The sequence below is a fragment of the Opisthocomus hoazin genome, chromosome 2 (genome assembly GCF_030867145.1).
Source record: "Opisthocomus hoazin isolate bOpiHoa1 chromosome 2, bOpiHoa1.hap1, whole genome shotgun sequence".
In the NCBI taxonomy this organism is placed as follows: domain Eukaryota; kingdom Metazoa; phylum Chordata; class Aves; order Opisthocomiformes; family Opisthocomidae; genus Opisthocomus; species Opisthocomus hoazin.
Window position 1 is genome coordinate 62,454,264 of NC_134415.1, and position 19,519 is coordinate 62,473,782.

At 42.8% G+C, this 19,519-nt stretch overlaps 1 protein-coding gene across 1 annotated transcript in view; it reads right to left on the reverse strand.

Annotated features, from left to right (window-relative positions):
* Positions 1-19,318, reverse strand: part of EZR (ezrin) — a 37,205-nt gene extending 17,887 nt beyond the window's left edge. The window contains exons 1-2 of the mRNA XM_075413878.1: positions 19,219-19,318; positions 1,482-1,565 (exon numbers count right to left, since the gene is read on the reverse strand). Of these exons, the coding sequence (XP_075269993.1) occupies positions 1,482-1,565; positions 19,219-19,230 (96 nt within the window). The 5' untranslated portion in view covers positions 19,231-19,318. The remainder of the gene's footprint in view (positions 1-1,481; positions 1,566-19,218) is intronic.
* Between the last annotated feature and the right edge of the window lie 201 nt (positions 19,319-19,519).

Below are 19,519 nucleotides of genomic sequence, written 5' to 3' on the forward strand. Positions count from 1 at the left end.
AGGAAGCTACCCTGATGCAAGGGTAGTCAGCAGGAATGGAAGGTCAAACACTACATGCTGACTCCACACAAATTCAGGTTTCATATGCACTTCACCAAATTTCCAGTCAATTAATACTTGACATTTATCCCACATCAGTAATAAGCAAAAGGAAATGAAGTTAGATTTAACGCTAAACACAATTTGTAGTACTCTATTTTGTACTGTGAAGTTCTGCAGTGATTGTAATTTGGTTTCCTCCGTTCACTCCCTCCAAGAACCCACTAAATGTTGTTTGGTTTTTGGTTTGGGTTTTTTGGGGGGTGGGGTAGTGTTAGGTTTTTGTGGGTTTGGGGAGTTTTTTTTGTTTTTTGAAAATTACTTCTCACTACACAGTTGTCATAAGTCCTAGCAAGTTCTAGCTAACTCACTGAAACAAGAAATTGTACCAACAAAAACTTAAAAGGAATAGACATTGTTTAGTCAGTTCTGCCTACCCGAGTTAAAGCTCAAGGCTAGCAGGGGACAAGGGGACAAGGGCAAAGGAACTCCTGTCACATTTCGTAGGCACCTTTATGTGTAGCTCAAGTCTGCATAGATCAATTCTTAGTTTTCAGGGTTCTGGCAGGAATAGCTAGAAGCAAGATTTTACTTTTTCTTTGAATTCTAGAACAGCAAGTTAAATTTTTCTGCTGAAATCCAGGCCTTGCTTCAGTTTTATAAGAGCAAGCCACTTAAGAAAAGAATAATAAAGTTTTACAAAGTGCTCTTTGTTTATTTTAGTTGTCTCCATCTGACCTTCACAGGTTCATCTCCAAATAGACCTGTACATTGTTAACATAATAGCAGGAAGAAGAACAGTGAGGGAGAAGTCTTGGCTATTCCTGCCCTCCTCTTCCCTGGGAACCCCAGAGGGAGGCTGGACAAGTCTCTGCTCCATCCTGCCGCACAGGGGCTTTGCACAAGGTGTGGTATCATAGTTGCTGCACGGAGATCACAAACTCTTCTAGTTTTCCAGTAGTTTGCCAAACTTGAACACTTGTGGCAAGTGGCTACCTCCAACTCAGCTCCTGTAATGAATGCAGCTATGGCTACACCTCCATCAGCCATGTGAAGACCTGATTCTGAGGAGTTTTATGCAAAGGGACAACATTTCAACTTCAGAATTTAAGAATTAAATAACTAAGCTATAGTTCAAAGCAAGAGGTGCATTTTTACACACTGCCTCTGCTGTCTAAATGATTTAGATCCCTTATGACACTTCATCACCCACCGTTGCTAGAAGACAGGTTTCACTGGAACATAACATACCTGCAAGGATTTTTGCTTTTTTTCTTTTACTGCGATGGAATTTAGAGATCTTAGTTCAGACCAAGGCCCTTTGATTAGGAGTTGGAGAGAAGAAAGGACGGTAGGACTGGAATTCAGTCTTAAGAAAACACTATAGCCTGAAATGTACTCCAAGCTTAAACAACAAGAGCCCATACCAACCCTTCACTGACCTGGTCAAACAGCTGTTTGCCTGTAGTGTTTGGCTGGATGGCAAACTCCAGCTCTGCATCCATAGTAACAACTCGAACATTGATCTAAGGAGAAAAACAAAAAGCATTGTTTAAGATGTATTGAAAGCTATTTCTTAGTGTTAACACAGTACTTTGTGTACAATAGTCTCCACTATTTGATGCACTACCGTAACCTCTATAATATACACACTTAAGCCCAAACTAAATTTGTGTTAGCATACCAGAAAACTTGATTGGGGCACTGACTTCGCTGTCTTATCTAGATTGCTCTGCAGGTTTTGCTACTCAGCACAGGATTGGGTTGAGCTTCTGGTTAAACAAGAGGGCATTTTAGAGCTGACCGTTTCCAGGCCTAAAACCCCTTGGAATAAGGGCTCCTGAGAGTGCACAGCATAACTGCCTGCAGGCTATCCCTTGGATTACGAAAGGGCCTAATGACTAAATTGAATTTAAGACTTATAATTTAACTTCCATTTATATTAGAGCTGGAATTAATCTGCGGTTTTAAAGGCAAAAGGCTGCAGATTATTCTTACGAACAATCAGCATTAACCTAATAAATGTTCATTCTTCCCCTCATAAAAATGTCCTCAGCAGTAAAACCAGCAGTTATGGGTATTGAATGATACTACAGGGCAAGAGTTCACTGAGCTATTGCTGTTAGTGAAGAAACATCCACATTTAGTGCAATGGCAGAAGTAGACTTCAAGACAGAGGTTACTATTATATGCAGAAGGCAAGAGTGCTTAATGACTAGAAAAAGTCTATTAGCAGTTAATCAGGAGGCAAAAGCAGCAACTAAGCTTGCGGGGAATAGCATAAGGACCAGCAAAATGGCAAATCAGGAAGGGATTATCTCCAACTGTTCCGATTACAGGAGACTATATTGCTTGCAATATTATACCATGGCTCAAGAAAACTGACAACCCCAAAACAAATAAAAAACACCCCAAACTGGGATGATCATGTAGTATAGTTCTACTAACAAGTTAGATTTGTAGCTTGGTATTTTAAAGGAAAGAGAAGAAAAAGTGCACATGTGAATACAAGGCCAGACAACAGGTAAGCTACAGGCAGGTAAGATTTCATGACAACTTCCCGACATTTTATGAATGTCACATTACAGAAAGCCAGAGCTAACAGACCAGGAGAGCCTGCTACAGCTGCAGCACTAGTGCCCAGTGCAGAGGCACACATTTGAAGAAACGAGAGGAAGGGGCAGAAGGGGAACAGAATCACTCACTACAAAACCTTGACACTGCAGTAGTTTTCAGCCACTTAATTATGTATATGTAAACTCCAGGATAAATGTCAGGTAAAACAGTGTTACACTTCACACAGAACTGTGACTAAAGCTGCCTCAGCTAGTTTTAGTCAAATATATTAGAAAATTTTGCATTGCTTTTTTAGTGAGACATGAAGGCATCAGCTGTCTTTTAGCCTTTATAGAGTTGTTTCTTTCTCCTGCTCTCTCCCAGATGACAGAGGACCCTCCTATAGAAAGGTGACTGAAGGCAGTTGCCAAGGCATGGAACCCCAGAACTGAACCAGAGGACTGGTTAGGTGCCCTGTCACTTTCAAGCAGTGTCCTTTAAACTCGGATTTTCTAAAAAGATTCCTCTAAAAGCAACAGGAAAGAACAAGCAAGAAAGGATTTCTAAGAGCTCCTTTTCCCAACAGTAGCATTTGGGATCCATAAAGGAGCAAGGAAGTATACTTAAGGCTTTCTTCCTTCACCTGAAGAACCAAAGGTCTCCCAAACAGCATTTCCAGTGTAGCAAGGGAGGGGAAGTTCAGATATCAGATTCTCAGGAACAGCAAGACTGCAACTCAAAGAAGTGACCTTAAAAAACAACCTCCTGTTGCTTAATCCCTCTCAACAATAAATCCCTAATCATATTCTAAGCCCTTTCTACCCCCTTCAGGAAAACATATGCTCGTAATCCGCAGTTTTGTGTTGTGCAAGTTCTTTGTACTCCTGGCTGAAACACCACAGTGGGCGTAAAATAAGGATCACTTTACAAGTTAAAAACTTGAAAGGATGTGCTTCCTACTCCTTACCAGAAAACCTGCAGGATGTTGGCTGAGCACAGAATTCCAGTCAGTATTAGTATACTCATCTTTGGCTCTATCTCCTTAGCAGTTATTTGCTAGTTAAAAAAAAAAAAAAAGGTAAACTCCCTAGTCTAGGGGAATACCCTGTATTACTCCAACCCTAAAAGACCCTTTCGGATACAGTCCTTTTCCTAAAGGATCAGTTACATTGTGAGCTGTTTAGTCTTAAAGCCATCTACTTGCTACATCTTTTAAGAATTATTTTAGTATTAAGACCAAAAATTTAATTCATCTGCTTTCCACTTCAATCATTTAAAGCCATAAGCATGCAGAAACATGACTGCTTGGTTATCCAAAAGCTTTCAAGGACACTTGGGGCGTGTGGTAGAGGTGAATTCCTGTGTTCTCAAAGTGCTGAATGACCAGCAGGATACAGAGGGATTCCCTGGTGTGCCCTCAGACAAACTGCTAGCCACAGCACAGGCATAGCAAGAAGAGGCAGGGCCTCAAGCAGTCATCACTTCAATGAGTGGATGACTGCCTGGGAAAATCCTTGGAGTATCCTTCCCACCATGTTAAGTCCTCATGCTTCTTGTCTCCAAACATTTGCCTTGATTTCAAGAAGAACATAATGGTTTTAACAGTGTTTCTAAACAGGTGACCTACAACTCCACACAAGCTTTTAGCCCCAGAGAAGCTGGTAGTGAAGCACCAAATGGAGCTTAACCCACTCGGAAACCCTGGTTTAGGTAGTCTGAAGAAACCTTGATGTCTGTCAGCCTGAGAGAAGGTAAGTTTGGCTTTCAGCTCAGACCACATGGAACTCCCCATGGAGCCAAGATGATTAAATCAAAACTAAACAATTCATGATATTGTTGGAGAGGAAAAGGGAACAACTCGGACTAATTTGTACTGGCAACAAAAAGAGCAAGACACAGACAACTTTCACAAGTGAAGTCCTGCTTACCCTGTATAAGCAAGGCAGGTGATTTGTGAGATCCCTACCAAATCCAGGCAGCATCCCAGGACAAAATTGAAGCCATAACCAAAAAGAAAGCAGTTTTTAATCGTTTCAGAACACAGATGCTTAGAGCACTTGGCTGCTATACATGAAATGAGAGTTTTTAAATGCACACAGCGTGCTAAAAATCCTAGACAGTAAGATATAACGTCCTTTTCAACAGTCCGATGCCGAAACACTTTACAATTATACTTTTATGCCTGAGACTAACATACTTAAAAATAAAGACAAACAGGGCCTTCGAAATTTTGCTTAAGCCTACAAAAGCATTACAGAACACGAGGTTTTCATCTTCCCCTGTCTTATGATGCATAAAATTGCTAACAAATTTGATCCAGAGGGGAAAAAACATGCTGTTGAAAGGGCAATACTACTTGCACTAAAAAAAAAGCTCCATAAATAATAAGAGACAATAGAAACCAAAGACTTTACTACACTGAATGACTGCACATAAACTCCATGACTTCATCAGGGTGAACTGTAACATGTTACTGTAACCATAACATTTCCAGCTGGGACAAGAAAGTGGAAGTAAAATGAAAGATGGAACTAAAGAGAACCGCACAATATAGTTTAAATAATTGTAACACTGCAGAAAGTTCCTGTACTAGAAGTTACAGCAGTTGGAATCAGATCTTTTTGGCTTAGTAGTGCTCCCAAGTCATGCATTTATTCTTATGTTTTTTGGGGTTTTGTTACAACAACATCTCTTCTAATGCTAAGTCAGTAGATTAATCCATGGGATACTGCAGCCTTTCAGAGACTGCACACCATACAGTACTTAAGGTAGAAAATGAAAGTGCCATTTAAAAATCATTCAGAAAATATTGTCTCTTCAGGAGACAACACATTGCCAACTGGCTCAGCTTCTCTGTGGAAGATCCAAGGCCTAGACAGGAACCAAAGACAACTGCCTGTTCAGTCCCTCCCTCTCAGAAACGCGGTTTCCAGGTGTGTTGGACACTGTGCATGCACAGGTAGGTTTGTTTTTTTTTTTCTTAAAGTCTGACTCTTGAGCTACACAGCCTGTTGGTCCAGAATCCATCTCTAGTTGCAGGCAACACGGTATCTTTGAAGTTGACCGTGAACCTCCTGATACTGAACCACTCCACTCAAACTCAGGTGGAACAGGAAAAAGCACACAGCCCTCACACACAGTAAGCCATCATGGATGTTTTGCATACTGATGTATGAAATCCAATACCCCTGAAGTTCACTTGCGTAATGAAATAGTTTAGTGAAACCATGAAGTTGTGCAAGTCCTTTAAATTACCATACAATTTATTTCCAGTGAATCCATAAGATAAAGGGCAGTAAATACCAACTTTTACCCATATGCACAAGACAAACCAGTACTTGACGTGTCACGTATCATTATCATTATGCAGCTCTAAATGCCTCAGACAATGCTCAGGAATGTTTTCTTCCTCTTTCCAAGGAGGGATAAAGACCAGAGTCTCTTAAATGGCAGGTTTGCAAGCGCAAATGCTAGTGAATTATCTTTCCAAGGAAAGGCAATTAGTGCTATGATAATGGTGAAACCTAGATAGGCATGCCTTCTTTCTTCAGTCACTGGATGTCTGGAAGTCCCAGGCAAGCGGTGAGCACACATAGGCAGATCGACCACATAGCACAGAGGGGTTAAAGGTTTTTTTTTTTGTTGTTTTGGTTTTTTTTTTTTTTTTTTTTTTTTTTTTTTTTTTTTGAAGTGCTGCACCTGTACAGCACATACTGTGAAAAACAGCATGCATGCCTGTTAAGGTTTCTTGCACTTATGCAAACTGACCAGATAGCACATGGACGCGCTTGTGCCGAAGGAACATGGCAGCCTTAACAGCAAATGAGAGAAAACAGTAGTATTAAGAATTCTATTAAGTAAGCAGCAGTATTAAGCTTGCATCCTCACTTCTGCAGGTCTACTCTTCCACCACACAAGCGATAACTGCTATTGCACTTGTAATAAATAACAACAAGCTTTTTGACCTGAGTTGCAATGCATCTGCATGGACGAAGTAATCTCATTTCAACCTTAGCAACCAGACCTGTTCACAGACACGTGTAGTGATTAGGTATCTGGTAACAGGAAAAGCAATTGCACATAGCAGCATCAGAAAGGCACTGAAACTGCTCTCTGTTCTTCCACCTTCCATGCATTAGTGTTTGTTGGTTCCAGGCCCAACAATAAAGAAAGATACTGTGCTAACTGATGGAGCAACCATAGTCCCAGCTCCTGGAAACTATTTTGGGATATTTTTCAGCTTTGATTCTGGGAAAATAAGCCCTAGAGGCTCCAGAGCTCAGAGCTGACCTGCTAACAGTTCAGTGTCTGCATTTCTCTGTCCTCTGCAAGTTGCTGAAGTCAATAGCTAAAGGTTCCGAGACTGTGGAGGAGAGAGGACAGCTCTGGGAGGGTAAGTAGCTGGAATAACCCAAGATACTGGATAGATATTAGTTCAACTTATTATACTATTCTTTAGTACTTATAAACACCAATGCATACATCTTAGTCATATGGTTTAGTTTGGGGTAGTCCAGCAAGGAGCAGGAAGCTGGACTCGAGGATCCTTACGGGTCCCTTCCAATTTGAGATATTCTACGATTCTATGCCAAGAACACAGCGCTTACAGCCAATTCTGTTTCTTCTCTGACAGAATAACCTGCCTGATGGATCAGATCTCATCTAGTAACATATATGATGTGGTCCCATATGACAGACTAGATATGCAACCAATCTGACCCATATGAAACTACAACTGAATGACAAGTTGTGCACCTAAAGTCTCCATAGCTTCTGTCAAAGCAAGAGAATATCACGAATGTCAAGCCAGTGATCAATTCTATTCGCTGCTGCAGGATTGCCAAAGAACGACCTCTCTCCCAGTTGGATTCAGCATCTTCATCTTCCTAGAGCGACTGTAGTGACACTACCCTGACATGTTCATGGCAGGTCAAGGCCTTGAAAAGGGGATGTGTGTGGTGGGGCAGAGGGAGTGAGAAAATGCAGTTAAGTAATCTTACGGTCCCTGGAAGGCAAGCATACTTACACATCCACAAACAGCGCACAGTCAAGAACTAAAAAACTGTTTAGGAGGACTGGGCTAGAATTCAAAGACCTTGGTAGGTCTGATAGATAGTTACAGGAGTTACACTTGAAGAGGTGAGAATGCACAAGAGGCAGACAAAGAGATGAACAAATTACAGGCTTGCAAACAATGGGCTATAGCAGGACTGTAGACAAGGATGTGGTCTATTATAATCCCCAGAAAAACACCACATTTCCTGGTGTGATGCTATTGCATAGAAGGAAAAATTACATTCTTGAGTGTATTTGTCACCGGAAACATTACAGAAGGTGACTATTCTGTTCTGTTTGCCTGATGACTTGCCAGTTGGAATGCTGTCACCCAAATTTGGATGCTTTTTTTTTTCTTGAAAGGAGCAAGTTAATGAAAGAAAGTCTGCACTAAGCTGCACCTCAGGTGTTTGGGGGTTGGTTGTGTTTTGGGGTCTTTTTGTTTTGGTTTGGGGTTTTTTTGTTGTTGTTTGTTTCAAACTGGAGTTGATTTGTTAGCACGGCACTGATCTCTTCCAAATGGGAGTCATCTGAAACATGAAGCGTTTCCAGAGAACACAGCAACTTTTAAACCCACAAGGAGGAAAACACCAGAAAACCCTCTCACTTTGCTGGCTGGGTAACAGGAAAAGAAACCATAATTGCTGGAATGGTAAGATAGTGGGATACTATACAATCACTTCCATGCAGCCTTCAGACAACGCAGATTCAGGTCTTCCCCAGTGCTACATTTCTATCACTTAAAGCATCTCCAAGAAGCTAAAACTAGAAGGCAAATGACAAACCTGCAATTTCTCTTCCATGGGAAGGAGAATGATTCCTATGAGAGCAGGAGAGAGATGTACAGCATAACCCTGAAGCAACCCTGTCAGTACAATCCATACGCTCCTTCCCTGCTCCCATGCCAGCATCCTTGCTGCACTACCTGCCCAACACTTAGCATTTCAGAAAGGGCAACGGCAGCTCAGCAGAATAGTCCTGTGTGTTCCCTTCCACACTGCAGAGCACACAGTTTGCTAACAAGGCAGAAAACAGCCTCACCAGCTCACAAAACACGAATAGGGGACGGCCTGATTGGCATCCACTTGACTGACAGGACAAGCTCATTGCACTGATTTAACTGACCCGGTTTCTCAGCATACCATGTTAAATCAAAAGGACCTGAGTGCAAACTGTAGGACGTGTTCCATTTCAAATCTCACCACGTTAAACATTGCTTCCTCATTGCAAATAAATAGGAACATTAAGTCACCTTCCACTGGAATTCCTCCGAGTCTATGAAGCAGAGTTAGGTACTGCTACATTTGCAACAGGTAAAATCAGAGTTGAATAGGCTGGTCTTTGTTCCTTAAAACCTTGCTCACCTTCCCATGAGAGCGGGAAATACTACTGAGGGTAAATACAGTCATATATAATAATCTAGAAAGCTAGTAGTTAGTTTAAAATTGTCCAGTACAGTTGTTAGCCTTAACTACTAGTCAACTTCAATGCAACAGCTTGTACAATCACATTTTTTTTGGTAGTAATCCTCAGTATTTAAGCAGCAATAACTATATCAGCTATACTTAAAAATTTCTTAAGTTTACTCAAGGCAAATAGGAGCCCAGGTATTTGCTGCTCTCATGTAAGGTGAAAAAGCCTTATAACAACTTCTGTGGAAGTTTTTCTAATGAGAGAAAAAGTGCTTTGAGGGGAAGCCAAGAATAATTTTGAAGTGAAATCTGAAAGCTAGAGACTCTTTAGGATGAAGTGAGTAGGGGGGATTCATGTGGGCAGGAAAACCTTGACTATCCAGATCTGGGAAGTCATCCAGAAATTCCAGTTTTAGCAAAGCAGGTTGAATTTTCAGAACAAACCTCCCCCTCCCCACCAGCATACACAAACAGATCATCAGAAAGCCAGCCCATTGATTCTGGTTTTGCAGCCAGGTCACCTGACTCTTCTTTGTGAGACCGCGTGAAACCTTCCTAATAATTAAACATGAAGGTAATCCTAAAAAAAGTTTGAATTTATGTTATAGTTTATTTGTGCAGAAGAAGATGCCATACTAAATTACATGCCTATCTCAGTTTCCTTAACCAAAGCCTGATATATCTTCTGTCAGCATATAATAACCACGTAGCAGTCATCTGCATAAAAAGCTGAGAAGCAGCCATAGCTGTAATTCAGTTCTTTATCTTAGGTGCAGCAATAACACTCTGCATGCCAGAAGATCATGAAGATGTCATGCAGGTATGGCAAGCGCACGTAACCCTGCATCTCTGATGGCCCTGGTTCCCAAATGACTAGACTTCAGCCAGGCTTCCAGCATTCTCCATCTCTGGTCAGCTCTGTAGAGTTAACATTAACTGCTCAGGGAAACAGCAAAACCAAGCAAGTGCTCTTCCCAAATTAAAAAAGAAATCTTTCTCCACCCACCAAAGTTTTCTGCAGCTCCTCCCTAACAATCAAACAGCATCATTCTGTCTTGAGTTTGGAAGACGTTGAAAAAATTGAGAGACGGAGGACTTTTTCAAATTTTAAATTCAAATTTTTTAAAATCTAAGATTAACTAGGGGCAGCCCTACGTTCCAACAAGACATGAAGCAATGCAGTTTAAACCTGAGAGGCTCCAGGATATTGCCCTTAAACAAAGCCCCGTATGCTTAGGGAGCCCAGATGTTTTTCATGCAAAACACTTGCTCTTATTTTCCCTCAGGGCTGTAGCAACAGCTTACTCTGAACATAGACAAGCCTAAGAAGTGGCAGGAGGGTTTATGGTGTTCTGTTCAAATACATTCACTTTAAAGACTCTCTGGTGCTGTATAATACTCTATTAGCATTGTCAGAATATCTGTGTATAAGCAGCAGTCTGTTCTTTAAAAACAAACGCACAGCCACTGACAGCAGACTCAGCGCAGCACCACTGCCTGAAGGAGCCATCTGCTCTCCGTGGATGATGCTCCGATGGACTTAGGAACGCAGACTGCAGCAACAATGGGTCCTTTGTACCTACAGGATAAATACAGAGGGAAGCTCTAGGCCACTGCATCCAACTCCTTCATACACAGACTGCTTTATGATGACAGCTGTTCATCTAATTAAACAAAATGAAGTTGCAAGACTAAGGTTTTACACATGAAGTTGAAAGCAAGCTGCTCAACCAATCCTCAAACAAGATTTATCTCAAGAAGTCAGAGTCCAGAATGAATCAGACCATCTTTTGTGGTCTTCCATCACAAACATCAGCATGGGGCCAAGTGCAGGTAATACAGGCGTTTAAGATTTCAGTTTTATTATAATTTCAGTGTCTTTTAAACAATTTAACATCTCCAATATTTATGTGAGTCAGCTACATAAAGTAGCTTCTGCAATCCCCGCGAGGGAAAATAAAAAATAACTGAGCATCTTATAGTCTTGATCCAGAACACAAACACTAGTTCATATCTCTGCCTGGCTTTTTCATTTTGAAATGACAGGCATGCAACAATTTATGCAAAAGCTGAACTTCACAATACCAAGTCACAACAAACAGGGGCAGGGTCTGAAGGCATGAATAATCTCAATAAAAGCCATAAGAGCCTCAGAGCTTCCCCTGAATCCGAGCTCCAATACTGGTTCCTTTTCTTCCAGTGCTTAGGCAGAGGCACAGGTTCTAGAGAGCAGTGTGCATGGAAAACCCAGCGCCACTCTGAAGAGTCATAGGTCTGACGGATACTCACCTGGAGACCAGGCTACAACACTGCCTGCCAGCGCACGGCTCTCAACATGTTCAATAGGCCCTGCATGAACAGTACCAAGACAAGGTACAATAATTGTTCTTCTGAGGTGGAAGAGCAGCATGTTTCACTGGAGCAGGGCGAGCTGTGCAAGCACAAGGAGAGTCTGACTTCCTGTCTCACAGTATTATGCCCTAATTGTTTAAGTGGGCCAAGAACCAACCGCTGGAGAAATGTTCTCAGCCACTGTACTCTTCCCAGATGGAGACACTGCAGGATGCAAAGCAGTATTTTCATCAGATGCAAACTGGAAGAAGCTAAAGGATATTCAAATGCACAGAATAATTTCCATGCAAGAATCAACTAAGCTGGTTAGGACTTCTCAGTTTGGAAGAAAATTAACTAAGGCTAGGACATAAGAGGATATAAATTCATGAGCTACATGAACAGTGTGGACAAGGACCTGATGTTCATTGCTCTACTGATAGAATAACTACAGGGCATCAACACTCCAAACAAGAAGAAAGTTTTTCAAATAGTGCTGTAGCAAGGAGTTTTGTAGATAACTTTCCAAACAACATGAAGGTTATCTAGGACAGACTTTGTTATACTGTGGATGCTGGAGTTCACATGGTTTCAAGGGGAGACTGGACAAGTTCACAGAAGTCCATTTAGTAACTCATTATATAGGGACTTTAAGCCTCCAATACCTCAGCAGCTCAGAGGAAAGCAATGGTGCGTATCGTTGAAACACTATTCCTCGGGCATCAGCTTTTGGCCAACATCAGAAGTATATTATTAGATGACAGGGGCTTTCTGCCTGACCTAGCAAGGTCAGCCATGTTCTTATAGAAGTCAAAGTGCAGAATGAACAGGAACTCCATTTACTTCAGGAGAAGTAGTGATGTAACAGGTCACACAAGGTCCAGTAAGGATGCATGTCCATTCTGCATTCTAGATACAAATCCGTTTGTCAAAGCGGGATTTATTGATTCAATACACCAGCCTTCTGTTTTACCTGTTCCATAAGGACGCTGTTTCATTTTACCCCATGGTCTTCAGTGGAACAGTACCACATTGCATTTGTGAAAAGTTATGAGTGGGATTATGTGACGTGATCACCTCTGATAACTTAATAACCTGATCTACATCCAATACACTATAATGCTTACACTTCCCAACAAGGTACTTCAAACAGTATGCAACAGGTACTATTTGCTCCCAGATAAAGGTAGGTCATTGCAAGTCCTGGAACGTCACCTAAGCACAGAGACTGCTCTCGAGAAGTTATAGATCATACAGGAAACGTGATTGGAAGGATCAGCAAAATACTCCTTCCTGACCCCTAAAACAGCTTTAGATGAAACTCTTCACAGGCCCTTCACTGTAGAAGTGTGATGGCAAACCAACATGCACCAGTGATTCCCAAAGCATACCCACAGCATGGGGGGGGGGAGGAGTGTGTGGTGTGTGTGTGTAGAAAAAGTAACTTTCAAAAGTTTTCCTGCACAGCTGTATCAGTTTCTAAAGGGCAAAGTTATTCTTTCCCACACTGAGATCACCAAACATCAATAACACAAATAGGTCCACCAATTCACACCACTTGCTTCGTGCACCAGGAACTTTCCATAATCACTTATCTCTACAAAGACAAAAAGTTAAGCAAGCTAAGTTTTCATGATTAAAGTGTGTTCAGCTAGGTGTTAAAGAATAACTTTAGCTCCCACAAACAAATCTGAAGCCCAGATCCTACAGTACAGACTTTGAAGTCCTCTACTGGGCTACACAGGCTAAATTCAGGCACCCCGATACAAACGTGAGATTCTTTAATCTCTGCTTCTTCAGATAGCAGGCAGCTCACAGACCTGCTCTATGCACCTGCAGAACGGTAGTCTCTTGGTAGAGCTGAGCAGCTCTGGATCCATTTCGTAAGCCTGCTCAAGATTCATCAACTGGATGTCCATCCACTTGCTTCCCCAGAGGAGCCTCTCTGCGCACATTCCACACCGAGGTTAGAACAACCACAGCAAACATGGACATTTTCATGCAAAAATCAAGAGAGGAAGAGATGGCGGTAGTGACGCCTCCGAGTTTTACACAACAGCTAGAGCACTTGCTCACGAAAGTGGAAGGGAGAAGCAAGTGCACAACAACGCTTTCTCAAGCAGGGCGATTCTATGCTCCCTTCTCACAGCTAGCAGAAGGCTACAGACCTCGTGTGGGGTTGCCAGCACCTCTCCCATTGAGCCTACACAGTAGGTAGTCAAATACAAGTCCTTGGTCATCAAGCAACAATTTCTCTTGCTTACTCAAGAGAGTCATGAGAGTCCTGCATTTTAATTCTTAGACTCAGGATTTTTATTTTAATTGACAGCCGATATACTAGGTGCTCCTCAGTCCCAGCTGAGCACAATAGCTGCTACTCACACCTTCTCAAAGAAGAAAGCAGATGCAGAGGCTGCAGGTCATTTTTCCCCCCTATGAAGTAGGAAATAGAAACAAAATCTGGATCTGAACAGATGAGCAATATGGAGGCAGTGTGGTTAGCTGTTAGACTCAGCTATGCCTTGTTTCCAGCCTCACACAGCAACAAATTTTTCCCTTTCCTAGCGAAAAGGATCCCATACACTGCTCAGTATAAGACAGAGACTTCTGTTGCTTCTGCAAAAAGCTTTGCTTCTCAGCTCACAGGCTAAGCATTACCTAATGGTGAAACCAGGCTTCAAAGCAAGCACACAACACAGCTAAATTACATTACTTAACGCAGTGTGCAGTGTGGTTCAGTGATCTTAGGCAGCATTGCCTTCCTTCAAGGTCAACTGAGTGATTATGGGATTTACAGTGTGCATAAAGCTCTTTGGACACAGAGTCCCAGACAAGAATGACACTGATGCGGGAATCTTCAGTGGTCATCAAAACGTCTTATTCTCAAAAAGTCTTGACATACCGCAGCTCTTTTGTGGACAGAGGAAGACGTTCATGTGGGCAGAGGAAGTGAGAAGAACAGGAAGGCTTATCTCTCCCGCTCTGCCCTTTAAGAAGGCTAAGAAATTCTTTAAGTAGTGACTAACATAACAGCTAATACCCTTGATTTCTCTGCAGCAGTTAATATCCCAGAACAAAAACTGCCCTCCGAAATGCTTACTCAGCTCATGCGGTAATTCAGGGTTTTGGCACAATTGTGAGCTCCTTCTCTTATAGTTTTAGTCATCTGTGAACCACTCCCTAAATTTACTATTAATAGAATCCTCCACTTTCCTTTTGCAGCTCTAAGTGGGAGTTCTCACATTTGGCAACTGGAAGCTTCCTTATACTTCCATTTTGCACCAGGGTATACATCTCTTGGTACTGAGTAAGTACACCATTCACCTTATTATCTGATGCCCTGCAATTGCTGCTTACAAGAAAAGGGTAGAATTTTACTCCTGACTAAATCTATAGCTATCCATAAGCTAAGAGTATTTTAATTAATTATGAGCACTTAAGGATATGAAAAAATCTTTTTATTTCAGTCCAGTTATAGCAAATCTGCTGTGAAGAACTCTGAAATAAAACTACTATGTGTAGTTAGAGGACACATGATCAAGAATAAATTGGGATCGTCTGGGAACAATTATTATTATTAATTATTTGTATTTAGAATCAATTCCTGTCACTAAACTTGCATATCTTTGCACTTGCTTATCATATAACTTGTTGAATTTTAATCCCATAACCTGTTCGCAGACAGCTAAAGGTTTGGCAAAATATTTGCATGCTGTCTTCAAGTTCTTTGTTCAGAATTCATATATATTCAACACCAAACAGGCACGGAGGACCTGTCTAACCACACTTTGTGCCTAGCACACACTAGCACATTATTAACAACACAAAGCTGGGAAAAACCTTCTGAGTCATCAGTTCTAGTTCCCCACTCCTATAGGCAGCATCATTAAATTATTCCAAGACCTAACATTCCTTAAGATAAAGTTTGACAAGGACAGTCTCCTAATAAGACCAGTACAGGGGAGAATGGAACTCCCACCCACCCACAAAAAAACCCCACCACACACACTTAACTGCTCTAATGTTTAAAAGTTTCTCAAACTTCTCTAGATTCTGCTTTGCATTTCTCTCTCCTGGACACAAATGATAAGTACAAGCTATCTTCAATGACAGATGTCACTAGCACCTTCTATTAATGCTTTCCGTTGGAGAAACCCTATGCATTGCAGACTATACGGACAACATGACAGTCATCTTACTGACTAATCCATACCCTTCTATCCTATATGGTGAGGGACTTTCTTCCCCCACCTACCCAAGCATAACTACAGCAATAAGACCTTATTAACCTAGTCCTTCAATCCCCTTTATATGGTGGCCCTCTGCGTCAATAATACCTCCACCTCAACGGCACGGCACTAGCAGATTTCATTAGTATGCTCAGTTTTCTGACCACAGGCCGCTAGGAAAAGTATTAAAAAATGGTGCCTCTCAACATTATTCACTTGTATTTTCTCTTCAGCACCAGAAGCTGTTAGACTGCATTTACTACTGTCCTCTCTTTACAGTTTTATACACATGCAGATAAGTATTAAAAGTTCTTGTGTGACACTACAACAAATGCTCTACTGCAAAGCTGACTTCATTTCTTGAGAAGCTTTAGGTTTTTTCCTCCCAAGAGGAAACAAAAATAATCCACTTTCGATAAAGTGACAGAGAATGCTGGCAGGTCAGATCAAATTAACAGGTCTATAGAACAGAGATCACATTTCCTTCTCCTGCTGTAAGTAATGTTCACGAGCCTGCAGCCACACTGCTCTAGCCACAATTTATTAGATTGGTTTGTTTTGCAAAAGGATATAATTCAGCTAAAACACCATCCATTCAATGAGTCAAGCAGAAATAAACTAGTGACATGCATCTAAGAAAAATGCAGAGAGCACACAGACACTCCAGTAACAAAAAGATGCAAGGCTGAGCAAAGAAGTTTATTCAGCATTTCACTTGCTTTCAGATAACACAGCAAGATTTGGACAAGATGACATCTCTTGCATTTCCTTATATAATAATTCACCACCTATGAAACCTAATAAACCTCTGTACAGACTAGATGGAAATTATGTATCTGAACTTTTTATGAACTCCCCAGCCACAAATCCTTATGCACCGGGTGCAAGAAGTTATACATTTAGAGCTTACCGCAAAGAGATTTTGTTACTTCTTAACTGTTACACATGGCAGAATGTCCGTGTTAAATTACAAATTAACACTTACCTATACTAACAAATACATTTATTCCCGAACTATTTTCCACACTGTTGCTAAAATTTATTTTAAGTGCTGTAGACATGCATCAGATTCAACTAATGGTGAATAAATATTACCACAGAATATCGAATACAGTTGGCTTTCTAGCGCTTCACTTTGGTACTCAATTAAAATACAAAATCCCTAACATTTTAGCATTTACTATTTGTTTATTGTGAAAGAATAAATTCCAAACACTATCTGTAAGCTTTGTGTGTGCTTGCATATTTTTGTTAAAATTAAAGCTTCATATGAAGCTTTAGTTTAGTGGGTTTTTTGGGGGGGTGGTGTCAAAATGTTGCTTTTGTTTACAACACGATGACAGCCAATGACCAGCGTGTCAAACTTCGCTCGCAGCAGCATGAAGTCTGCCAAGTAACATCACATGTACTTACGCAAAGCTGACAAGACACATGCAAACAAGTGCAGGCAATAAATATTTAGTACCCATGTCAAATACCTATCAGAAACTAAAATTGCCTCCCTGTGCATCCCAAGAGTTTATGCTGTCGTTCCTCACGCGTGCCAAAGGCCGCTGTCGAGTTCATCCCAAGCACAGTTCTGCCTCCGGGTGACAGCTTTACACCCTCTACCCCTGCACCCTACAAACTGACAGGAATCCTACTTAGCCACATTAAGACTGAATGAGCTGGGTTGGGAAAGATCCAAATCCAGTCTCAGTCTGAAGCAGTCAGACCAAACAGGGTATTTTATTAAAATAATCTCTGCAAAATTCCTCTTTACTGTTTACAGTAAGGTGGCAGTTAGTCCTGCTGAACAGCAGATTAGGAAAAAAATGCTTATATTGTACAAACTATTGACACAGAGTGTTGTCCATAAATCCCAGCCAGTAGGTCACAGCTCAGAAATCATTAGCGTACAACTGTCCCTCCCCAGTAGAAGGTGGTTTACACCTTCCACCTTTGTTGTTCACAAGCTAGTCAGCCAAGAAAACAATAAAAATCACCACCTCTGAGGGAATATGAGCACAGCCATGATAGGCAAAAGGATGAACATGGCTGTAATTTTTTTTTTTTTTAAGGAGATTAAAGATTATTTCCACACCTATCCACAGCTTCCAGCAAAATTTAGACCTAAACCAGGATTTCAGATTATTCTGACCAGGATATTCCAAGAAAGCATTCTGCAATTAGCAAATGGCTAATAAGGCAGAGAGAGATTATTATCACACAACCTTTTATATCCGTGCTTTGTAAATTGTGTATTTTCTCCCCCACTTGCAGGGGGGTCATTTCAGCATACATTTTCTAAATACAGTAATATATCTCCTCCTACTGATGAAATACACCCAGGAAGACTGAAGATTTCACAGTTCTTGAAAGGACTGAGCGCTTTTTTTTTTTTTTTGTAAGTTTACAGAAACTGCAACAGAAGTTGACCTAAGCACTGATCTTTTGGGGGGAAAATAGAAAGCTAAGTTAAACAAATTTAGCATTACGGTGGTAAAATATGAATTGCTTATTACCATAAAGATAATCTTGTTTACTCCCATTTCACAGAGTGTAGCTAATCCTCACATTAATCCTCCCCTGCACTGCATTTTAAGAAATATTGCCTCTATTGAAAACAGATAACAACCACAATCTGCTCCAATCACGCTCTTCAGCGTTCCAAAGTGCGGCTGCTCCCACGACTGCCCAAAGCTTTGCATTCGGCAGTTAGCTCCTCGAGGGAATCGCTGTTTTTAACTACCCGAATAGTAGCAGATTTTAAAACAAAAGAGCAAGGAAAAACAAACAAACAAACAAAAAAACACTAGAAAATTGGGGGCGTCAAGAAAAAAAAAGAGGAATGATAAGGCCAGCCAAGTTTGTTCAGTTAAAAAAAAGAGATACAAAGAGAAGAAACAGTTTTTTGATAGTGACTGTTCAAGACCACTGTGGAGAGGTGCACTAAGGGTCCACGGGGTTCAACTTTTGGACCACAAAGCGGGGGGGAGTGGGGGAGTTTCTCCTGTGCTTCCAGAGAAACAGACGCCTCCCGCAGATGAGTACAGGGGCCACGCAAGTACCAAAGAGAAGCCAGCGCAGCTTCGCCGCCTCTCGCTCAGCGGGAGCGCCCCAAAACCTCTCCTTCCAGAGTCGCTCGGGAGGTCTGCCCGTTTCCAGACCGGGAGCATCGCAGGGGACGGGGTAATCCCTCTCTCGGCACCGCTTCCGAGGCTGCTCGCCCCCCTCGCCGGGCGCTGGCAAGGCGAGGCCCGGCCACCTCCCTGCCCCCGGCCCGGCCCACCGCAGGCGGCCCCGGCCGGCCCGGAGCCCGGCAGAGCTCCGGGGCCGCTCCGCAGCGCCTCAGGCAAGCCGCTCTCGTTGCTGCCCTCCCGCCCAAAGCAGCCGCTCGTCGGGTTCGGGACCGCCCGCGGCTCCCCCCGCCCCGCACCGCGGGTGTCCGAGCCAAACTCCCCGTCCCGGCAAGGGCAGCTCGGGCCGCGGGGGCTTCGGCGGCAGCGCCCCGGGAAAAGCCAGGGGGTGACCGCCCCGTCCGACGCCCGGGCAGCCCCTCACGGCCCCGCGGAGCGCCTCCCTCCCTCCGTCCCTTCCCCTTGCGCCCCGCTTACCGGCTTCGGCATCTTGAGGGCGGCCGGTACTTCCCCTGCTCCCGAGACCCGCGTTCAGGCAGCGGCTGCCTGGCCTCAGCCCAGCGCCCTGTGAGGGGGAAGGAGGCGCTCCCGGCGGCAGCACAGCCCACGAGTGCGGCGCCGGCCGCCCGGCGGCGGTTAAGTACGCAGGTGGGGCCGCGCCGGTGACTCACCGCCGCCGGCCATTGCCCGCCGCTCCCCCCGGCGCCTTCCGAGCGCGGGGCCGGCCTCGCCCAGCCGCCGGGCGCCCCCGCCGGCCTCGCTGCGACGCCCCCGGGGC